This window comes from Temnothorax americanus, unplaced genomic scaffold, assembly GCF_048541705.1.
Source record: "Temnothorax americanus isolate GAGA-0224 unplaced genomic scaffold, ASM4854170v1 Scaffold42, whole genome shotgun sequence".
Taxonomy (NCBI): Eukaryota; Metazoa; Arthropoda; class Insecta; order Hymenoptera; family Formicidae; genus Temnothorax; species Temnothorax americanus.
Window position 1 is genome coordinate 94,466 of NW_027509570.1, and position 23,991 is coordinate 118,456.

The following is a 23,991-nucleotide window of genomic DNA, read 5'->3' on the forward strand; positions in this document are numbered from 1 at the left end:
ATTTTCATAACATTTACAAAACGTTATGATTGGAAAATTCTAGTTTAGGAAAATTTATTTCTTTTGCTTCCTGATTGATTTATTATTGTCTGTGCAATGTACGTGAATCAAGTTTCACACACTCTAGATTGGAACTGACTATTCCGCGCGTTACCGATCGATCTTCCAGGCCAAGTCTAGTTAACTTTGAGCTCGAGAAGATGTACTATATGAAAAGAGATGCAAGAAAAAAAAGGAAGGGAACGAATTTTGTCAGATAGTACTTTTTAGTATCTGCGAATGGCGTATAGAAAAGAATCCGATATGAATCGGAAATTGCGACCTCTATCATCAAATAATTTTTTTACGAACGCGATGTAATCGTCCCTTGTAATGTAATTCAAACTAACAAACTAACCAATTAAATATTTCTTTTGATATAAATTAAATATTGTATTTACTGAGACATATTTTTGCAGAGTAACAAATATTTGCTTGGCAGCCTGTGACCGCCGCATATAGTTGGGGATAAAACCAATTTTTTTAAATTGACGCGAAAATATCTCGCATCTCTTTCTCACAATAAATTTATCTAAACCACGTATACCATATTAATTATTGGGTTTTTCTTTTATTTCACGAATAGCGAGGTTTGGTATTTTCACGAAAGCAATTTTTCTCTTCGTGATATTTTACTCAATCAGCGGTAAGTAAAAAATGTCAAAAACGAAACAAATGACGAAATGAATAAAAAATGTATTCCGTCGTATACCAGTTTATGCTTTTCCGATCATTTTATTGCTTGTTTCCAAATAACATCTAAAAGTTTATTTTGAATCAAACTTAAAATGCATTATTTAATGTATGTATGCAATAATTGTGTATCACATTTTGTATGTATTTGCATATTATTTTGAAAAGTAATTTATGTTTCCTTTACTTGAAAAATTTAACGTTTATTTCTGAAATAATAATTTATATTAGGGGTTCTAATATCTTTATTGTCTCTAGCCTTTGAAAGTATATTATTACAAATTCCATATTTCTAAATTAAAAATTACATGTTAAAATCTACGATGTATTAATTGAAGAAAAGTAAAAAAAAAAACCTTTTTTAACTTATACAATTTTATACCAATCTTTTTTAGCGCGTAAACGTGAACCTCAATCTAAACAATTGACTACGGGAATCGAATGATTAGAAATTGAGCAACACGACTCAATTTAAAAGTGTTTAGAAATAATTAGTTGTCGTAATACTTGACTATTTACAGTTAAAGAAAAATTAGTATTGTAGTATCAAATAAATAGTGAAGTTAAATAATAATAAGAGTAATAATAAGAGAATAGCAAAATTAAAGTTATAGTGGTTAATATCTTAATAGCCGGATATAACCGTCAGACCCCTCCGCCGGCTTTGTGCATTTTCAATAATTTTTTTAAGAGATGTTGCCACCAAAATTTTCACTTGGCTTTTTTTGGGTGGTATGTGTTAGCACTATACTTGTTAGTAAAAAAAACCCAGCTTTTATAGTATGACTTGAAAATAATTATTTTTAATTATTTTTAATTAAGCCTGGCGACTAATTGCCCCCGAGCAATCAAACTGGCAATTTATTTGCATGTTCCTGAGTGAGCAATTATCAATATCCGATAAAAATTAAGACTTATACTATGACTTGAAAATCGATTTTTTTCTCACCTGCGTACTTCTAAACCCCCTAAGTACGGCCAACCAAGTGTTCGGATTATCGAAGAAGAGTCGTCCACGCAGGTTATAACGGAAAATCGTTATTTATAAAATCACTTGACCAAAAGTGTCGTCAGCTCTTGGACTATCAGTATCATAGAGATATAAAACTAGAGTGCGCGAGTCATATGCTAGCACGTAAAAGGCTGCGATATATAAGAATAGAAAAAGAACACTACATATATATATAGGCCCTATCTGTCAACTAAAACAGAAGAGACCCATATGCAGCTTTCTTTTTCTATTCCTATCGTGAAAAGACAGCTTTTTCTTTCTATTCCTATATCGCTTTTTCAGCTCGCTTGCACACTCTATTCTTATATCTTTATACAGTATGTCAGTATTTCGTAGAACGTGCTTCGTGATATAGTGCGAATATAATGGCAGCTTTAAAACTTACATGTAATAGCATTTGGGAGCATTGTAGTAAATTAGACTGTTCTCATAAGAAATGCTTTGTGAGAAAATTTATACAAGAGTAACTACAGACTAATATGGAAGCACACTCATTCCATACGCATAATATATTTACCACGCAAGGCACCTTTATATGGAAAGAAGACAAACTTTGTATATATATATGTTATAGTCAAAGAACGGAGCGCGGTCACTCCTCAGTTTGACTGGTCGAGCCTGAGGATTGACCAAGACGCTTGGTTAATCCTTGAAACATTTTTGTGTTTCGGCCTTTGACTGGTGTGTTTTTAGTTAATCCTAGGAGACACTGAACCAACCGGTCAAAGATAGAAACTAAAATAATCCAGTTTGACTTTTGACTAGTCAATCTTAGGTGTGATTGCAATGAGGTAGTCAAATCCCGGTTGAACTTAGGCTTAATCGACACGTTTTTGCACAAAACGATCACATCTGGCAGAAAAAAGTGTCGCTCTGCGACACCCCGCGAAGCGAGATATTAACATTTAAAGTTGGCGACTACATTTACTTGACGTGTAGGATCTATATGTTGCAGCCACATGTTGTAATGTAGCACTTCATAAAGTGTCTAAACTCTAGACATTGGACACATGCTGTAATTTAATTTTTAAATTAAAAATTATCATACACACACACACACACACACACACACACACACACACACACACACACACACACGCTTTACAACTTAGCATGTACTTTGTAAGTCGTAAAGCAAGGTCCACCCTGCCTACCGGTGGAGGGGTGCGGGAGGGGACCGAAGGCCCCTCTTGCCTCTCCCCCCGTGTGTGTGTGTGGTAATTTTGAATTTGAAGATTAAATTACAGCATGTGTCCAATTACTGCCTCCACGCATACATATTTTCCACGCGAAACGAGGTGTTATATGTAGGTTTTTTTAATTAAATAAACACCGAATAAAAGCGCACCTAGAATTGACTAAGCAAGGTCCAAAGTGTTTTTCTTAGTTTTTTCCTTTGACCAGACATGCTAGTCACTCTTAAAATAGACAAGAAAATGCCTTAGTCAAAAGCCAAAACACAAAAATGTTTTGAGGATTGACCAAGCGTCTTGGTCTCTCCAATTCTCAGGATCGACCAGTCAAACTAAGGAGTAACCGCGCTCAGCTCTTTGACCATAACATATATACAAGGCATACTTTACTACGGCATCTGAAGGGACATTCAGAAATAATAGATGAAATACGAGAAGAAATGACACTTACCGGTCTATCGCGACACTTTACAGTCAACATGGAAAATCAAAAAACATACTGCATACGTTGCAGTTGGTCTACTAAAATTATTAATGGAATAGATATCTTAAAGATTCATCTGGCTAAGTCTCATAATATAGTAGTACACTCAGAAGCTGATAGAGAAAATCATAACGTAAATACAATAATACACCAATCCGTAGCTGAAGAAAATTAAAATTATGCTGCATCTACAAGTTCCCGTCATGATAATAGACATAGGCAAACTTCGAGAAAACAAGAAGATCAGCAGAGGTTAATGTGACAAATATTAGTATTTTTCCTGAGTTATTAATATTTTATTATGTACTAACATATTTAAAAAATGAATATTTAATATCAAAAATATAAATACTATATAAATTTGAGTCTAACAATTAACGTATGTTTTTATAAATATTATAATTATTTGAGTCAAATAATATTATTTAAACAACTTTATATCAAGCTGTGTTAATTCAGATATGATGTTATTTATATATCTATCTATATACATATATATAATTCAATGTTTCGACTGACTCATCAACGCCCAGCCCAATCCTCTAAACCTAGAAACATGAAATTCGAGGAGTATATTCTTTCCATGACGTAAGCACTCATTAAGAAGGGATTTTTAGAAATTCGACCCCTAAGGGGGTGAAAAGGGGTAAAATGTGTTTTCACGACTTTCTCAATATCTCTTGGGCCCGACGAGATATCGACTTGGTTTTTGCTTACAAAGTTTACCCATACAGGTATTTAAAAACATAATTCAAGATTTTGCCCTAATCAACCCCTAAAGGGGCAAATCTAAATTCGGAGGTGAATTATAGAATCCTTCGCATACCGTAGCAAAGCACGGGTGTATCAAGCTAGTTTATCTATATATTTATATATTATTTACATATTATACTATATCTATATGTATATTCAATATAGATACTTTCATAAACAAGTAACCGCGCAAGTATGGAATCTAAATAGTAATTCCATACATATATTCCATTTTAAATATAAATAATTAAATGTGAATACTTAAGTGAGAATAATTTGTTACAGTTTTTGGTTTAGTAATCAAATAATATATGGCAGCAGTATCTTATAATTCTAATATTACATTTGTACTTCTTCGATTTTTTAATTATTTCATATATGTATATTAAGTATGTAATATGTACAAGTCCAATTATAACGGTCAACAAGGATCTAAGTTGCCTGACCAAATCTGGAAGCTATATTGCATGTAACACCAACAGTAGCAACGATCTTGACTTGTATAATAGAATGTAGTAAACAGGCGCATTTGACGAATAATTAGACGTTTTACGTTGTTGCATAACGTAAAACGATCTTACGAATTAGATCAACTTTTTTATAAATATATAATATTATATATGTATCCCCTACTAACTGTTTTATTAATTACTTACTAATTAATCTAATATTTTCAAGTATATCGGAATTCTCTTATATCGATGTATAAACTCATTTATTTTGTAACGTCTACTTTAACGTATACGTTTGTATTAGAGTTGTAATCTGTATACATGTTAGAGTTGTAAAACATATCCGAATGTACTAAAATATAGAAATTATTCGAAATAATTTTCTTTGCTTAGTCCAATTCAAGCGTTCAAATTATTAGAATATTTCGAGTATTAGTATTCCAACTTTAAAATACGGATTGTGTTTATAATTCTAGTCAATATGTAACAATTTATGAATAAATTATTGTATAATTTTTATACATAATCTCTAAATACATTAAAATTAATAGTAATGTAATATTATTACAAAGTTGCAATTAAAACATGATTCAGACATTTTGTTTATATTTGTTAAAAAATTGATAAATGGAAATGGAGAGAGAGAGAGAGAGAGAGAGAGAGAGATATCATAACATAAAATAGATACATTTTAATTAATAAGGTAATAGATTTTTGAAAAATGTAACAGTTTATTAATTTAAACTGTCCACAATCAATTATGTATATGATTATAATATATAATTTGTATATGATTATAACATATAATTTGTATACGTATTATCCCTATTATCTATTACCTTTATTATATGTATAAATATATTAAACAGCGAAGAAATACTCGTTCTCAAACAAATGATCTTATGGCTTATTAAAAGTTTGAATGTATGGATTTATTCTTGCATTTTCAATTATCCTTTTATTTACATTTTATGATTTTAAGAAATTTGCGTATCACAAACGTTATTGCAAAATTTATCTTATATTTTGTTTTATGTAAAAATAAAATTTAATAAAATTTTGTAAGTTTTTCATAAAGTTTGTTATTAATATACTAGAGTCATTTGAATAAGGTATTAAACATGTATGAATCGCGGTGATTGACAATGTAATGAAATAATTCTTAACACTAATAAAACGAATATCGACGTTGTATGTGAAAGATCATTAGTATCACTACCACAAAACTATCATAAGTTTTGCTATTATAACTATCAACTATTAAATGTTTTACTTATAGTATTTTTCTTACTATGATTATCTTTTCAACTTCTACACAGTAGCGTTTTACTTTCTCGTATAATTATTTATACATCAACGATTTTTTGTTTCACAAAAATTTAACGAAATTCCGGCTTCTTCAATGACAAATGCTGATGGCTGCACATATTACGTGTCTTTAAAGTTATATCTAGTCTTTGCCTGTCTACTTTTTGTCATTCCAAAAAAAAGGCACTGATTTATTTAATTCAACACCAAAATTATAAGTAAGTTTTTGTGTAGTTTTCAAAGTTAGCCCAAAGTACATTTTAAACAATGACAGAAAATATTGAGCTAACTCATCTTCTTCTTGAATAATACCTAAATATTTATCTCGTCACGTATATCTGTTTTTATAAACGTTTCTTTTTATATAAAACTCAATAATTTTAATAATAGTAAGAGAAAATAGGACCGTTACGATATACAATCAAATTTGAATAAAATGCCATTTATGGTCCAAGCTTATTGTTAGATCTTTAGCAGCCTAATATTAATTTCTGGTGTACATGTATAATGTATATACATATATTAATGTATATACATATATTTTTAACTTATTTAACTGCGCGCCGATTTTTTTTGTCGGACTTGAAACACAGTTATTGTTGGAACATTAAAACCCTTTCATCCCCGGAATTAATAGCGTTTTTCTTTGGCAGAACTGATGCGCGCTCAGTGCACATTTTAAAGTCGTCATACACAAATCAACGTAAAGTGTATGTTTAATGTAAACGGGTTAAGTCCACGAAAGCCTTAATATTCTTTATTGTACTATTTGGTAAAATATATATTGGGTATTTTATCAAAATATTTGCAATTTACTTTAAATATTAAAGATTAAATCAATGTACACAACGGCTTTAATGTGCACTGAGTGCGCACTAGTTCTGCCAATAAAAAACGCTATATTGACTTGATTTAATTATTTAAAAACTGTAAAAAAATTTATTGCGAAAAATATTACCTCAGCCAGGATTCGAACCTGGAACGAACCTCTCTCATTTGTCGAACAAAATTCTGGCACATTTTCTCAAATACACCAGGCATCGCCCTGACAACGTCAAGTAGTGTAAAATCTATATGCTCCTTTTAAGTAACCTTTTGAATCACCCTGTATATAATTTAATTACAATAAAGTACCGAAGATTAAGTAGTGTAAGAATCTGTAAAATTAATGTTTTATATTTGTTTATAAGAAAAAGAAAGTCATTGTTAACATTATTGTTAAACAATACATTAATTATTTTAAAATTTAAGTTACAAACATATTATGTGTTTTTCTACTTTATTATATTTTGAATCTAGCAATGCCAAGTTTTTTTAATTAAAATTTTATTTTAATTGAATTTTGTAAATTTCTACTAACCTTAAATTCTATTGAAAAAACTAATGCAACACTCTCTGAGTGCAATTTTATTGTTTTTGTACTGTGAAAATTAGTTCACATATTTCCAGTTTTTAATGTTTCACTAACAAGAATTTGTCAAATTTGACTTTATTACTTTTTTTGACAAAAATTGGAAGCTTTGTTTGAGAGAAACCAACCAAATAAATTTTAAATACTGTAGAAATGCTGTAGAACTGCTGATAATTCTTTATTTGTCGACAGAAAATATTTTACTACTAAAATATTTTACTACATATGTTATTTATCAGAAAATAAGGTTACTTCACACATTTATCTCTACATGAATTAATATGGAAATACTGACATAAATAAATAAGAATTAAAAGAACTTTTTTATTTGTATTCTTTACTTTATCACCACTTCACAATAAAAAAATACATATATTGTTTTATTTATCTATTATTTATGTGACTAATAACACAGGAGGATAACCTCATGTGTCATTAATTATTACGTTTATTACTACTATCATTATGTAAGATTATACGTTAGTGAGCAAGGCAGATGTCAGATTCAGATGACAGATATCAGATGATCGAGTTCCGTGCAACGGCGCTGCTGCGTCTCGTGGCATCTTCTAACGAAAATTATGATGTTTCTTGTCGTAAAGTTAGGCGATTTTGGACTTTAAGCTGAAAAATCTCATTGTCAGCAAAAATAAAAATAGTTTTGTTACATAATGTGAACCCACTCAATTGATTGAGCTCACCCAGAAACGCATCGATTCAGCCCTTATAACTGAACGTAAATCTTGACTGAGCTCAACTGTATATAGTTATAGGCAGCGTAAAGTACAGCGCCGTAAAGTACAGCGCCTTGCATCGCACGTATACACTTGGCGTGAGACATTATATACCATGTCTCTTGTGATAGAGTACATCTCTCACAAGATGTTGATTAATGATTGTTCCTATACGAAACATATACAACAAAACCATAAAACCTACGAAACACGAAACATAAAAAGTAAAAGAGATATATTTTCACAAAATATAAAATCCTTAATAAAAATTATGAGGCTATTTAACAAAACTACAAAACCTACGAAACACGAAACATGAAAAAGTGAAAGAGATATATTTTCCCGAAATATAAAATCCTTAATAAAAATGTTGAGCTACATAAATTTTTACGACCAAAGAAAAACAATTCGTAAGTTCTGATAAAAGATTTGCAAGGAGCAGAAAATTATCAGGAAAGTTTATTACGGTTAAAAATGTCGCGATTGCGCGGTAGTCGGTCTCTGTCAGATGTGAATCTGCGAAATATTTATTTCTGGCGAATATTTTGCAGCAAAAAGTTCAACATTGCTGTCGTTTGTGTCGTAAAGCGCATGCGAAGAACGTTTTTCATCGGTGCTCGTATAGTCGGGAGTGTTGAGTATTTCTTCTGCTTTTTTTTTCCCTTTTTTTCATCAGGCTGTGACAAATGACACTTAAGCCCAGAATTTTTTGCGAACCCAGCGACCGACATTTTACTCCGCCAGATTGTGTTGACGAAGAATCGTACGTAATAAAGTCCGCAGGTTTACGGAAGGTCAAGAACTTAAATGCGATTCTCTGCGGGTTGTTGTCGCGTGTGTGTGTGTGTGATATCGATGGGAAAAAAGTGACGTAACGAAAGAATCGAGCTAAATCGCCACTTTGTTTTGTCGATATGATGAATGTGTGGCTGCAATAATAGAAAATATACAACACACACACACGCACACACACAATACGGATTTATAAAGTTTTTAAACTTGAACTCCTCTATTATCAAAGTGCTAACTTTTTACATGCGTAAATGTGATTATCACGGATAACAAATGTTTTTTTATAGAACAGAAATCTAATAAATACGAAACATATTTGTGAATTTATATTGTGTGAATTTTGTATACTTTTTTCAAACTTAGTACGCCGCACTCTGTGCCCCGTTTTTTTGTAGGTCTTTAAAACCCAGCCTTTATTGGAACAGTAAATCTACATACTTAAACTGATAATCAATAATTAGTAAAGTATACAAAATTTATACAATATTATTATTAAACTAAGGCTCTATAAATGTGAGTATTCTCGTTCCGCCATTTTGGATCCAATCATCTGTGAAAACATAACCTTTTCGTAAACGTCAATACGCTTTTCCGAAAAAGTTGAAACCCTTTTTTGCTTCTATTATTGCAATTAATTGCAACGCAGCCAGTCATTTTGGAAGCTCTGAGAATACGAGACCGAAAAGCGTGTTGACATTTACGAAAAGGTTATGTTTTCACATATGATTAGATCCAAAATGGCGGAACGAGAATACCTACTTTTTTAGAGCTCTAATTAAACTACCAAGATCCAATCCAGTTAAATGGTGTTTTTCTCTCTAATCTAATTGAGGCCATTGATGGAAAAAGGGCACATAGGCACTTATGTGCTCTTTTTTCGTAAATCGTCTACATCGACTCGGGTATAATGTGTTATATATATGGACGGGTAAAAACTACAGTGGTGTAAGTCAAATGTTTTTAAAAAGTGGTTTTGACCCCTAATTATATATATAATTTAGACGATTTGCGGAAAAAGGCTATATAAGCCTATATGTACCCTTTTTCCATCAATAGCCTTAATTGATTGTATATCATAACGGTCCTCTCTGTTTCACTTATTACTATTCTATATATTTTAATGTAACACTTTTTCTTTAAAAACTTTGTTAATTTGCTTGAAAATGGATAATATAATTGAAAGAAGAGTTAAAGAAAAATTTGTACAATATTTAGCAAGATTTATATAGTTATTTAAAACAATAACATCAGTTATTTGGAAAATAGATATCACAAGCCCGATGATCTCAAAGGCTTATATCCGTCCGGAATTAAAATATCATAGTACGGGAGGAATCAATATTCCGCGATCGTGCGCCGGGAATTAGGATCGTCGACCGTAGTTACGTAGGCAGGAAGCTTCTCGATAAGAAGTATAAGGACCATCACGGTGGAGCGTAAAAAAAAACCGACCAATAAAATTCCGAAGGGGAAAGATCGCGGGAATTCGCTGAGTTCGATATAGGCGCTTTCCCAATCGCGCTGAACTCGCCCTTTCATCTCTCGGCGCGCATGTGATGCTACCCACGTTCAATTGACACAGGCGTATCGGCAAAACTTTACGCAGAAAAACTGCGGAGTATAGATATAAGGAGATGCTTCTAATTGTGAATCACGTACCAGAGCCGAACGTTATATAGAACCTGAATCGTTCGCGAAAGTTGTTTAAATCGAGCGTGCCAGCGAAGTGTAGTTAGTTACGACGCGCACCGGCGTGGCGGAATCAATTCCAGCGACACGTTGCGCACTTGCCATCGCGACATAATACTTTCTTTTGATGAGAACTTATAACTCCGAGTTGCACTTGTATTTCAGTGCTTTGCGCGCCCGCGCATTCAATTTACTTCCTCGCGCGACGAGAGAAGTTAATTTACTTCAGCGGCTGGAGTATATAGTCTTGACAGTTTGCCCGTTCGCGCATTTCTCAATTAGGTAGATATAAAATATTAAAGGATAAGATTTTATCGTATCACACAAAAGATGCAGTACTTTTAGTGAAGTGTTTCGGTTGTTCTCTAATTAAATGTCCCTTACAAAGAATCATTCTTGAAAAACAGATAGAGAAAGAAAGAATCGGATAAACAAATTTCAAGATAAAAAGCCAAAAAGCTCCAAAAGTCTTTCAGCCTACCCTGAAAATTAAAAAGCTCCTCTCTATCTTAAAAAATCCTTTTTTTTTCTTTAATTGACACCCCAGGTAGCACATATTAGTTTTATATACGTTTTTTGAACGTATAATATATTATCTGTAGTTTCATAACCGTAAAGAACCATTAAGAAACGTTTGAATAAAAATGTTTTTGAAACTATGATTTAAACAATGATTTAAAAAACGTATTTTTTAATTACGTTTAAAATTATAATTTGCTTTATTTATATAAATATAATAGCTTTAATAGTCTTTTTTAAAACATTATTTATATTGCACTAATTATTGCACAAGCTTAGAAAACTTTCAACAGTTGCAAAACGTAGCTATTGAAAAAAAGTTTATATGTTTGTTTTATTTTGAAGAACTTCCTGAACTGGTGCACATCAGTAGGGGAGATCGGGGCTCGTTGACACAGTTTTCACAATTTCGGCATTTGATTTTTTAAACATTTAATTATCATGATTAAACAGTATGAATATGATAGAGAGAAACTTTCTCTACATTTTCATACCAGGAACGATTTTTTATACTGAATAGTTTCTTTGCAATAAGTGAAATACGAACATGCTGCATTGTAGCCAGCTTGCCCCGATAGTAGGGTAAGCTGGCTATAGGTACGACAAAAGTCTATGTTAAATTAATGAAAACGTAATAGAAATACATAACGCATAGCAGATGTACTTCTTGATAAAGATTATATATCTTTTAAAGTTATTGTTGGCAGAGAGCGCAATATGCCTTTAATATGCAGGAACAATTGTGGAAAGGAAAATAATATCTAGACACCTTGTGCTTATACAAACTCGTCTATTACGTAGCGATACAGATAGCTTTCCTAACGGAAGAAGGATCCGCCTATCGCGACAGTATATCGATAATCGCGACATCCATATCCTAATCGATATCCTTCACCTACACTCTCGATTCTATTGCACCAATTGCAGGGTACATCAAATACCTATCAGTTATTTTCTAATGATCGAATAGCAAAATGCTGTTACAGAAAATTGTAAACTATTTTAGATGTAGCTTTCTCTCTTCGATATAAAAATATTAAATATAAATATATTTCTAGCTTCTATCAGCATTGTAGGTAGCAAATCACATATTCACACACGTCTCACGCTCGCGGCAACAGCAAGTCAAGTGCGTACCTTAATATAAGTCAACATATCCCATCCCTACATACGTTTAATTTTAGTCATTTTATTATAATAAATTACTGTTGTTACTTAAAATAACATAGTCGAATATAGTAACAGAAACTTTTCTTTTAAGTAACAATAATACGTCGTTTTGATTTACTTTTCAAGCTGAAGAACATTAATACACTGTTGGAAAATTTGTGTTAATTATAACATAAATCACATGTCCAAAACAGTCCACTCAAATTTTTGTGTTAATTTAACATAATATGGATGTGTTAAGTGGTAACACTGATATTATGTTAAAATATTTCAACAGAAAGGAAATGTAATTCTGATCGTAATTTGAAGTTAATTATGTGTACAATTAACAACAACATAACTTTTATGTTGAAGCTGAGATTGTAAAATAAAATCAACACTATTTCTGTAAATTTTTATTTCTACTTTTATAGAGTAAAATCAACATTTTTTCTGTAAATTTTAACACATTTAATAAGTACGTTCAAATTGTGTTACTTTAACACATTTTTTTAAGTTATTTTAATTATTTTACATTTTGAATTTGCAAAATTCAATTAACATAGCAGGCATATGTAAAATCTACACACGTATGTGTTGATTATTTTACGCAAAAATTTTAACAAGGACTTTTTTTAACACACAGGACCTCTGTTTTCAACAGTGTACGATATTTTAAAACGCTCGACTTGCTACCTCTTGAATCAGAGTTTTCTCTTTTTTTTATTGTAATACTTGTTTGATTTAAATACTTTGGGAATAACTTTGGGAAAAGTACCTATGTCATAAAAGAGATATTTTAGGTCTGTTTTTTATTGCTGAACTGTCTGCGCTAGTTCAGAGTTTATTTTTTTTACTCCACATTGAAAGGAAAAAGATAAACTCTGAACTAGCGCAGCCAGTTGAGCAATAGAAAACAGACCCTTTGTGATAACTTTTCCATTGTTTTTTTTTCATAAATACATAAACGGAACGCATTGCCAATTTGCCCCTTGTGTCAACGAGCCCCGATTTTCCCTAAGTTAGAGTGAGACAAGTATATTTTGTTTCACTTTAACTTAGAGGGAATATTGCATGAATGTGTGTACCAGTTCAGGAATTTCTTCGAAAAAGAATAGACGCAATAGATGGTATAATAGATGCATAAAGCTTCTAGAACATTCTCACGCATGTCTTAAAGACGTCATAAATACGTTCAAAAGACGTAAAAAACAGGAATTTTAAAATTCCTTTATTATTAAAAAAACGTTTCTATAATAGTGTCTTAAACGTTATTTTCTCGGAAAAGAAACGTTCCATCGAACGTTTTTCGAATGGACTTTTACTCATAAGAAACGTTCCTAGAAATCGGTTATAAATAAACGTTTCGGAAAAATGCTTATAAAACATTTTTGAAACGTGTATGTGCTACCTGGGACAATATAGCCTCCTTTACTTTTATAAAATTTAAAAAAGATGGGATTTTAATTTTTTCTATACGAAAGTCAGTTAATTAAAAAGGAGAAGAATTCAAAAGTACCTTCGATATTAATCATACGACATACAACATCGAGCTTGCACAGAATGTACAAACTTCATTATAAAATATTTTTTCGATCATACAAGATGTTTAGGTGTTTCTAAAAAATATTTCAACATAAGAAATGTATTCGTTGCGGGAGGTAGCGCTTCCGCTTGAGTAAGATTTATGGAATCGTAGTAAATTCATATAAGTCAGTCCTCTTCCCCTGGCTTCTTTTTATTCGCGCCGGGAATTTATCTCGTGAACTTAAAAGAGAGAAAGTCTGCGTCGCCGCGGGCAACTCAACGTAATACTCAGCGATACGAAGTGCGGCATAAATTCTGCGAATCGTAGAGAAATTGGGATTGACATTATTACTACATTGCGTAGAATTGCACTCGAATGCTTCAGAAACATATATTTCTACCATCTGAATTTTAATATAAGATTGTAATTTTTACTTTTTTCTTAAATTTTACATGGAAATGAATATGTTTTATAGTTTTAAGCAGATTTTTGCTTCTTGGAATAGAAGGTAATTAAGACTCTTGTACTTTATTTTCAGACTTTAAGTAAAAGAAATTAAAAAGTCTTAATGCAATTGATATAAATCATATAAAATTAAATAAACTGTCAAGTTTGACACCCTTTATATTACTTTGGAATTTTAATTTGCATTATTAAATATTATTTGAAATATGTATTTTTATTAAACTTGGCTTAAAATAATATATAGAGGGAACACTTCATAAGACTTCAATGTATTAGCATAAACCTTGTTTGAACCTTCTGCTTTGCAGAGATCCGAGCTTGCATTAATTTACCAAGGGGGAGAGAGAATATCATCCTTTATTAAGTTTAATTATGCTTTATCGTATTACAAGTTTTAATTATATTCTTAATTATGTGATTAATAAAGGAAAGGAAAGTTGCCGGATGTAATAGCTTAGACCACAAAATTGGATCGCGTTATCACAGGCCGAGAGCCGACATGTTGCGCGATCTTGAGGAATCACCCTCCGTGTCCGCAATTGCCAAAAGTCCCACCTTTTGATTTCGCGCGACGCGACACTCGTTCAAAGCCATTTATTTCCCACGTTTCCTGACAAGCAATTGCCTTCGCTTCCCATTCAGCGCTACGGCCGCTCTCTCTCCTAGGAACAGTTATCACGTGAGAATCGTAAATCATGGTGGTACCAGGGGGAGCCGTAGATTTTTATAAAAGTATTCTTTTGCGTGCGCAATATTCATCAACCTTGCATCGTTATTATTCACGTACTGTTTCTAAATCTTTTGATTTATCCCTTCTCCCCCAATACGTTTTACTTAGAAACAGATTACTCCGTGCACGTTTTACCTTTAGTTAAAAATAGAACCTCTATTGCTCGTCTTTGAAACTTTTCTTCGTTCTCTTGTCATCTGTTTTTGTATATTTACAATTAGAAGTTTTAGCTCGATTGTTTGAAATCTACAGTTAATTTTATACATTTATAAAGGTTCAGAGCATTAATCTTACTCAGTACAAAAATTTTGTGTTAAATTTTACGTGTCTCAATTTATTCACTCTAATTTTTATGTTAATTTAACAGAAGACAAAAATGTAAAAAAATAACACAAAATTGTAACACATGGACGCTATCTGGAAGCAAAGTTTATGTTAAATTCACATACTTATAATGTTATATTTAATTAAAATAAAATGTTATTTTTACATTAAATGCTATTCTTTCTTCTCTTTTTCTTGCAAATACAGAAGATAGCAATATCTCATCTTTATAGGCTGCGGTATTTGCTGTCAATACTGAAAATCTATAATTTATGTCACGTACACTATAAAATTTTAGTACTGGCAGTGAATATCGAGATGCAGCCATGATATATAACATAAGAAAATGTCGATTTAACAGATGGAAACTTTTATAGAGAGGAAACTAACACAACTTAGGTGTTTATTTTAACACATATATATATGTATATATATATATATATATGTAGGTCCAGAGGTATGTTCCGGGACTGTTTACGTTTTTTGAAATGTACAGTCCTGGAATATAACGCGTATACAATATGTAATCAGATTTAAAAAACTGTCCCGGAATATATATACCGATATCAAAAATAAAAGTCCCGGATATATATATATATATATATATATATGTATATATATATATATATATATATATAAAGTATGTCCCCAAGAATTCGTGCATTTACATATAAATTGTGTTATTTTAACTCTTAGAAACGTTGAATATTAACTTAACGCAGAAAAGCCAAAATAACACAATGACAATATGTTACATTAACACCTGTGTATGTTAAAAATTTAATACAAAAAATTCTACATGAATAGAAATCTTCCACTCAAATACAAAACGTTTTTTATTGATGGAAGCCTTTAAATTCTAAAAATTGAAATTCTTAAATTTGCAAAATTAGAACAAATTTATATCCTTACAAAATTAGAACAATTTATATCTAAATTGCAAAACACATTTTTTTACTAAAAAAATTTTATAGTCGCTTTCCTTTAATAAAAACTACAAACCTATTTGTTTCCGAATAAAAACGCGAATATCTTTTGAGTGGAATTTATTAAAAATGCGTATCAATATTGCGAATGCGTTCAACTTTCAACTTATGATGGCTGTCGATCGGACGCGCGAATTCGTCTTTTCTATTTTCCGCGTTGGATTGGACGCATCTTTCGGCGGCGTGAATAATGCATATGCTCAAATCCGGTGTTTGGATTTATTTCTCGCGTTCGAGCGCGAGTGGTATATATACACCTCGCCAGAAGAACGCGCCTTCTTGAATGAAGATCTATGAATCTTCGACGGCACGAATCTCCTCTCTTTTTTTGGGCCTCCACAGTCTCTTTCAAAACTCGCTCAGGATGCCAAACACTTTGGAACGGTGCCATGATTTAAGAGCCATCACGTCTCGTCGACTGATAGCTTTCTGTATCTTACAGCTCGTTCATCATGTCAGACATATCGGACATAACTGATACTCAAATAATTCAGATAACGGGCACCGATTAATCATAAATTATGTATACTTATAAGAATCGATAGGCACTTTGTGATATCGACGAGAGAGCTATAAAAGTTCGATGAGCTCTTTTTTACCGGTATTTAAAACGTTTAATATGGACGATTAATTTTTTACTTTTCGAGCTTCTATAACGCTTGTGTTTTTAGCAACTGTTAATTATATTTTAATGTACCTACCTGTTGCCATTCAACATTATTATATGAATTTAATATATTTATTTAACTTTTTAGATTAAAATATACGTTCTCGTCGAAATGATGTTCTAAACGCGACTAAATATAACTCGCTAAATCCAACTTATATATATGTCAATTTATTTACTGAATGGCAATCCGCATATTTTATTAATTCAGTCACATTTTTTAACAATAAAGCTCATGGTATTTTGCCGGTCACGGTTTTTCATGACATATAAACCAGATTTACTGATTGACGGAATAATCTTTTAACAATGTTATTACAGTTTCATTGTATAAATAATCGATAATACGTGCAATGCGATGAAATATGTATTTATTCATAACGTGTAATGGAATATTTTCAGCGTGCGTAATACATTCATAAATGCGCTTGCCTTCTTTCCTCCTCATGGCGACACCATTTTACGCTAGTTAACTTTCCCGTTACACTATAACGTAAGCATGTGTACATACATATGTATACGTACACACGGCAAGTTATCGCCGAAAAAATCGCATTAATATGTCATGAGTCTCCGCCGGGGAGACACATGCGATCATTTAAATAAACCTGAAGTGTGGCAACACGATGCATTCCGGATTTATGCAGTCGTTCGGAGAATTTCCTCGCAGAAATACACAACGCATGCATCTGCGTGATGTTTGCCTCACCATATTTAAATCATCCGAGCATACCCCGGGCCGGGTATAATATTCTCGAGTCTCCCTCGCCCGAACGCTCTCTCTCCGCAAACAGGCGCAGGCGTTTTCACGAAATGCGCTGAATGCGTGATAAAATCTCGTAACGAACGCGCGGCGAGTATACGTAAATATTCACGAAATTAAATCGTAAGTACAAACCGTTTGATATCGTTCAAAAATTAATGAAATTTTATTACCTCATATATATCTCGTTCTCCGCGAAAGTTTCCGTGCATTTCGCGATTGATTACACACGTGCAATATCGATAAAACACTCGCCAATTTGGCGGAAAATTCAAAGGATTCGGCCAATAAAGTATAAAGAGACGGATTCACAAATTCTGTACACATATTTCTGTCATGTACACGAAAATCTACTGCTTGTGAATATTCGGAGCAATAAAAGGGTTTGAAAATTAATCCCTTATAATTTCAATCATAAATTTATCGAAATAAATCCCTTATTGTTTTCTCTTGCGATGCAATTCTATAATTAAATTGCAGAGTCGCGGAAATAATTTCTAGGCAGCTTAAAAATTAAGCAGCGTGTGATATATTTGCCACGGTTTGTGCTAAATGCGCCGGATATTCCGCGACATTTAAGGGATTAACGATAAGATCGTCGCAGAGCGAACGAAACGCATCCGCCTCTCTGTGAGAAGTCCTCTCGTCGACGCTGAACACACTCTCCGAGTCGACCGAGTTTCGTCTGTTCAAAAGCTACATTCAGCGAAATCTAATTGGCTCCGAAAACGTTGGCGAACGAATGCCGGTTATTATAACGCGAACTATGCATCTAATAATAACGGAGGCAATTTGATACTGTTAAACGTGTTGCACTTCATATAATCGTATGCATATAGTACAGCCGTTAATGTGAGTTCGTTCTCCTAATAGTTTAATATCTTTAATATTTGCGTTAAACCTCAAACTCGTTACCGAGAGCTATTTATACATTTACAAAGTAAACACGAGAAATTTTGCATAAATTTCTAGGCGTCTTAAACAATTTGCATCTCATGAATATTTGCTTCATATAATTTGTAAAAAAATTAAGCAAGTATATCGATATTTTTATGAAATACAATGATTTACCGAAACTATATGTTATATCTTGTTTTTTTATTATCGTGTTATTTTTTGCCAAAAAATAGAAGAAATAAGTGAAAACAATAATTAAAAATTGGGATCGTAATTTTTTAATTAATTAATGTCATTTAACTTATATCTATTGAAATTATTTTTTGCTTTGAGAATTTAGTGAAATTTAGAAGTTATATTTACACTACATTAAGAAAATAATCAAGCGTTGACTTCTATTAGCGGACGGTTTATAATTGTTTTGTTTATTGGCTACTCGCCTCGAGTAGGTAGAAGGGCAATTGTCCAACGCACAGTACTTAATGGCAGGTGCACTTCCATATCGAATTGAGAATTGCACAGGATTCCTTAATTACAAACAGCGTGTGACGCTGTAACTTATAGAAAGGCTCTAACGAGCGCGACCATACCGAATTGCGCACGACAAAACAAACTCGGGTAACTCCATACAGTCGAATGTCATCTATCACGACAGTTATCCACGCAAATCTCTATCGAATAGAGAGGAAACAGAGTGAAAAAACATACGCATATATAGAAATCCAGCGGCGCATTGAAAGGAGCAACGTTTAAAACAATTTTTCAATAACTCGAGACAGATTGTAGCTTTTGCATGTGACAGAAATTTCTCTTTTATTTCTAAAGATGCCCCAAATGCTTGCTTTTTGCTAATAAAAATATAAATGTATTCTATACAGTGTTTCTTAAGTATCCAATGTTTTAGAAGTTGATACTAAGATTTCCGAAACAGACGCGAGTGGATGTAGCTATAGCGAATAGAGTATTAGGGGTATTAGCAACGTAAAAGCGTCATTGTGAAAATTGCACTTTAATTTTGTCCGACGTTTTAGAAAGCGCCTTTAAGTGACTTCCCGATAAAAATAAGTATTCTCTTTATTATATCATTATTGTGCAGCACACAGCGAGGGAATATATCTTGGCATTTTTTTCTCGTTTCAGGACATATCGGAGTACAAATGTGAAAATGGCAAGACGCCCACTTACGTTCCCCACAAGCCAGTAACTGGTGTGATAGGCGCCGCATTCAGCGTGGTTTCTATTATGGTGGCCAACATCTTGCGGCTTTTTAAGGTAATTATCTGTCTAATCCGTATAATCTATTTCGAAGAGTACTTCAAATCTTCATGTATAGCATAATTATAATAAGTTTAATTTGATAATTAATCCTCAATTTTTGTTTTAACGAAGAAATATTAAAATATCCTAGGTAGAGCAAGATGTAAAAAAATAACGACAAATATAACATCAGCTTACTACCTAAAGCATTAAGATTATATAAAAATGTTCTGATATAGTATATATCGTGTGTATATATCGCAGAGATTTCATGCAATTTATTTAATTTTTTTTGCAAAATTTTCCTAGAAAATCCATAAAAAACCAGGAGAGAGATATTGTAGAATGAATAAAAAATATAAATATAAATTATAAAAGGACAGTCTGTATAGGTTCTGTCAGACTGAAATTGTGACAGGATTTGACAGGATTTTGCAAAATAACTAATAAGATTGTGTAATCTTTATTTATTCCACAATATTCCGGTTTTTTTGCGGATTCTCTAGGAATTTTGCAAAAAAAAAACGAATTACACGAAATCCCTGCGACATATATGTTCTATTTCTACTCATATTTAAATTAAAAGTGAAAAAACAGTGTACAAGCATACATGCTGCATGACTGGTATTTCTTTAGTTACAAATTAATGTTGCGTTTTAAACTTGGTTTTAAATTTACTTTAATTGCATAGAGAGATTGCTATCAATATACCGCACGTATATCGGCACAACGTCTCATGCAAAGTTAAAAATATAAAAAGAATTTTAAAAGCAAGATTTCCTAAAAGCGTGACATTTCGTTACTTCGTTCGGGCCTTTATTTGCACGATTCGACGTGTTGTTATGCCACGTGTGTCCGTCGAGATTGAGAGCAAAAAATAACCGATTTGAGAGGCAGCTTTGTAGAAAGCACGGCCGGATATCGGCAGGTCTTTGCAGGACTTGTGAAAACGTAGCTTCCTTTGATATACGAAGGTTACAAATGGTATATAGTGTATGAGAAAGAAAAAAAAAGAGAGACCGAAAAAGAAAGCGCAACTATATGGCAGAGCAATTTCAGCTTTTTCGAAAATGGAATGGCTGAAACTTTGTGACCGGTAATGACGACTATATCAATCATAGTCATTCATCCATGAGGATCAAGCCGGGCAGAGCCATTCTCGCGCCATCGATCGGTCCCCGTCCTTATCAGACACTGATAAGACCTTCCCCTCTCCCCCGCATTTATAACGCCTTCGAAAATACGTCGCGCAGCACGGGTTCGCTGAAAAGAATCCGGTGATTCGCGCAAAATCGGCTTTCCAAAGAAGCTTCCACCGTTGTTGAGACGTTCTATCGATCCGCTGTCACCGGCGTTGGACGTGCGAATGGATTTCGTGACCGTCAAAGCTCCTGTCAAAATACGAAATATGATTATGTCCCGCAGATTCCCATACATAATTCAATTTTCTGATATGCTGTTCAATCTTCATTCTTTTACGTACATTGTGGCTGCGTGTCTTTATCTTGAACTATATATATTGTAAATAATAATGAAATTGTTCTACGGATTGATCTGCGTAAAGTTTAAAACACTTTATATTTTTATATTAAAAATATATATTTAGTTAAGGCGGTATTTGAAGTCGTAAAGAAAGGAATTTTTCAGGAATGTTTTGTAGGGTAACAAAAAAAGCGAGGAACGCTAAATTTTGCATGTTTTTGTAGCCTTATTTTAAGAACATATTTTTATTTTCCAAGTAACAAAAATTTTCTTCTTTTATGTTATATCCTGGTTACTAAAAAAACTCGCAAGAAAAAACATATAAACGGTGTGTGAAAGATTCTAGGTGTTTCAGGTATCTAAACGCAATGACCAAAAATTTTTTTATTCAAGAAAAGTGTGGCTATTGTCTAAACTAGAATAAACACACACACCATACGCGTTTATTAGTTTCTTCTTTTAATAAAATACTAATAAAATTTTGAGGAAAACTGTAATATTTTTAATAAAAAGGCCACTATATTTTTCAGATTGGAAATATTGGTTTATCCTGAATAAAAGAATTTTTGGTCTTTGCGCTTCACATACCTAGAAGAACAACTAGAATCATTTACACAGTCCATATGTATTTTTTCTTGCGAGCTCCAATTATAGTGACCAGGATATAACATAAAAAAGAAGAGCGTTTTGTTAGAAAATAAAAATACATTCTTAAAATAAAGCTAAAAAAAATATGCAAAGTTTAACGTTATTTGCTTTTTTCGTGTAAAATATAAAAAATTCCTATAAAAAATTCCTGAAAAAAACCTTCTTTTACGACCTTTTAAACCAAAATATCCCCTCAATCCTTTCATGTAAATTTTATTTTAAAGGTATCGTTTGATATAGTTCATTTTAACAATTCGTTGTGTCTTGATACACGATAAAATAGAAACTAAACAGTTACATATGACACACGACAAGGCTTTGGAGTTTTTTGGAGTTGCCGAAACTAGTCGCGTACGCGTAATAAACTCTCAAGTTATGTCAATGCAGATGAAGAGATATCAGATAAGTCCCGGTCTACAATAGGTGTTCTAAGCCGTAAGCCTTAAGAAATTGTTCAGTCACAGTTGAATTTGAGGAAAATAATTGACTGTGACTGGTCAATTTCTTAGGGCTTAAGATTTGGGGGAAGTCTCGTGTAAACGTACGCTAAAAAGTAAAGTAACTTTTGGAATTTTTTTTTGAAGAATCAATGCGACGGATTTTTTTCAAACTTTTAGGGTATTTTATTATACATTTCAAGAAATAAAAAAATTTTTTTTTGTTAAAAAATAATAGTTGTGTTAGGAACTATGGAGGTTACGAGGCCGCGGTCTGGTCGCCGGAGTTGTAAATCGGCGGGCGTTACAGCGCCTGTTGTACTCGCCTTAAACAAAAATAAAAGAAATTTTCTTATTCTCTATAAAATTACGTCGTCGGTGAACCTAAAAAAGAAGGTAAAAGTGCAAAATTAAGGAAACGGCGGGACTTAAAAAAACAAAAATTTTTTGTTAAAATTGCAACTATTTTTTAAGTTCCGCCGTTTCCTTAATTTTGCACTTTTACCTTCTTTTTTAGGTTCATCGACGACGTATTTTTATAGAGAATAAGAAAATTTCTTTTATTTTTTATTTTGCCGATTTACACAACTCAGGCGACCAGACCGCGGCCTCGTAACCTCCATAGTTCCTAACAACTATTATTTTTTAACAAAAAAAAATTTTTTATCTCTTGAAATGTATAATAAAATATCCTAAAAGTTTGAAAAAGATCCGTCGCATTAATTCTTCAAAAAAAAATTCCACAAGTTACCTTACTTTTTAGCGTGTTACACGAGACTCCCCCCTTAAAATACCTATTTGTAGACTGGGACTAAGAAGACCCGAAATGCACCGCTGCATGGAGTTGCGTTGTGTGTTACCGAGGATTTTTATTGTAAGTACGTACGCTCTTTTATCGCTCTTCTCATTATTTTATAACGACCCACTTGGGTTTGAAAACTACTTCTTTTTCTATTTATTGGTGGAAACCAAGTACCCTTTTCAGTTCACTTTCCGCCGACAGATATTCACTGTGGACAAAGACGTCCGCGGTATATTTTCGTAATCCTTTCCGTTGGTTAACGATTTTACTCAAATAAGCTGAAGTAAATGCGGAGGATACTTTGAAACTGTCTCTGCTTTAATATATCTCAGTGTATCTTCATTAAATCTTTGTGTTGTGAAACTTTGTTTAGCGTGTAATTAAGTTACTCTCACTTTCTTAAATATTTTATGTCAAACTTGTAATTAAGGATTTAGAAAAGGGTCAAAATTTTAACACAGTTACACAAACGTATAAAAATTTTTGAACTATTTGCAACGTCAATTTTTAAATTTAAGTGTTGAGGTAATATTGCTCAATAATGTTTGCTAAATAAAAACGCAAAAGTTAATAAACAGCATAAATAATGATATAATAACTAGTATTTACTCCCACTTTAGTTATTAAATTCAATGCAATATCATGCAAGTGTACTAATTATTGCAACATTATTGCGAAATAATTACCAATCTCGCGAGAAGTTTTTACCGTTATTACGTTACATCATAACACGTACAAGTTTGCAAATTTTATAATTACCAAACTGTGCAATTATTG

At 32.3% G+C, this 23,991-nt stretch overlaps 1 protein-coding gene across 5 annotated transcripts in view; it reads left to right on the forward strand.

Moving 5' to 3' along the window:
• LOC143902915 (metabotropic glutamate receptor 8) overlaps window positions 1-23,991 on the forward strand; it is a 210,577-nt gene that overhangs the window by 92,725 nt on the left and 93,861 nt on the right. For all 5 annotated transcript variants that reach the window (XM_077416164.1, XM_077416166.1, XM_077416165.1 and 2 more), the window contains one exon: window positions 19,729-19,860. In XM_077416164.1, coding sequence (XP_077272290.1) covers window positions 19,729-19,860 — 132 coding nt within the window. The remainder of the gene's footprint in view (window positions 1-19,728; window positions 19,861-23,991) is intronic.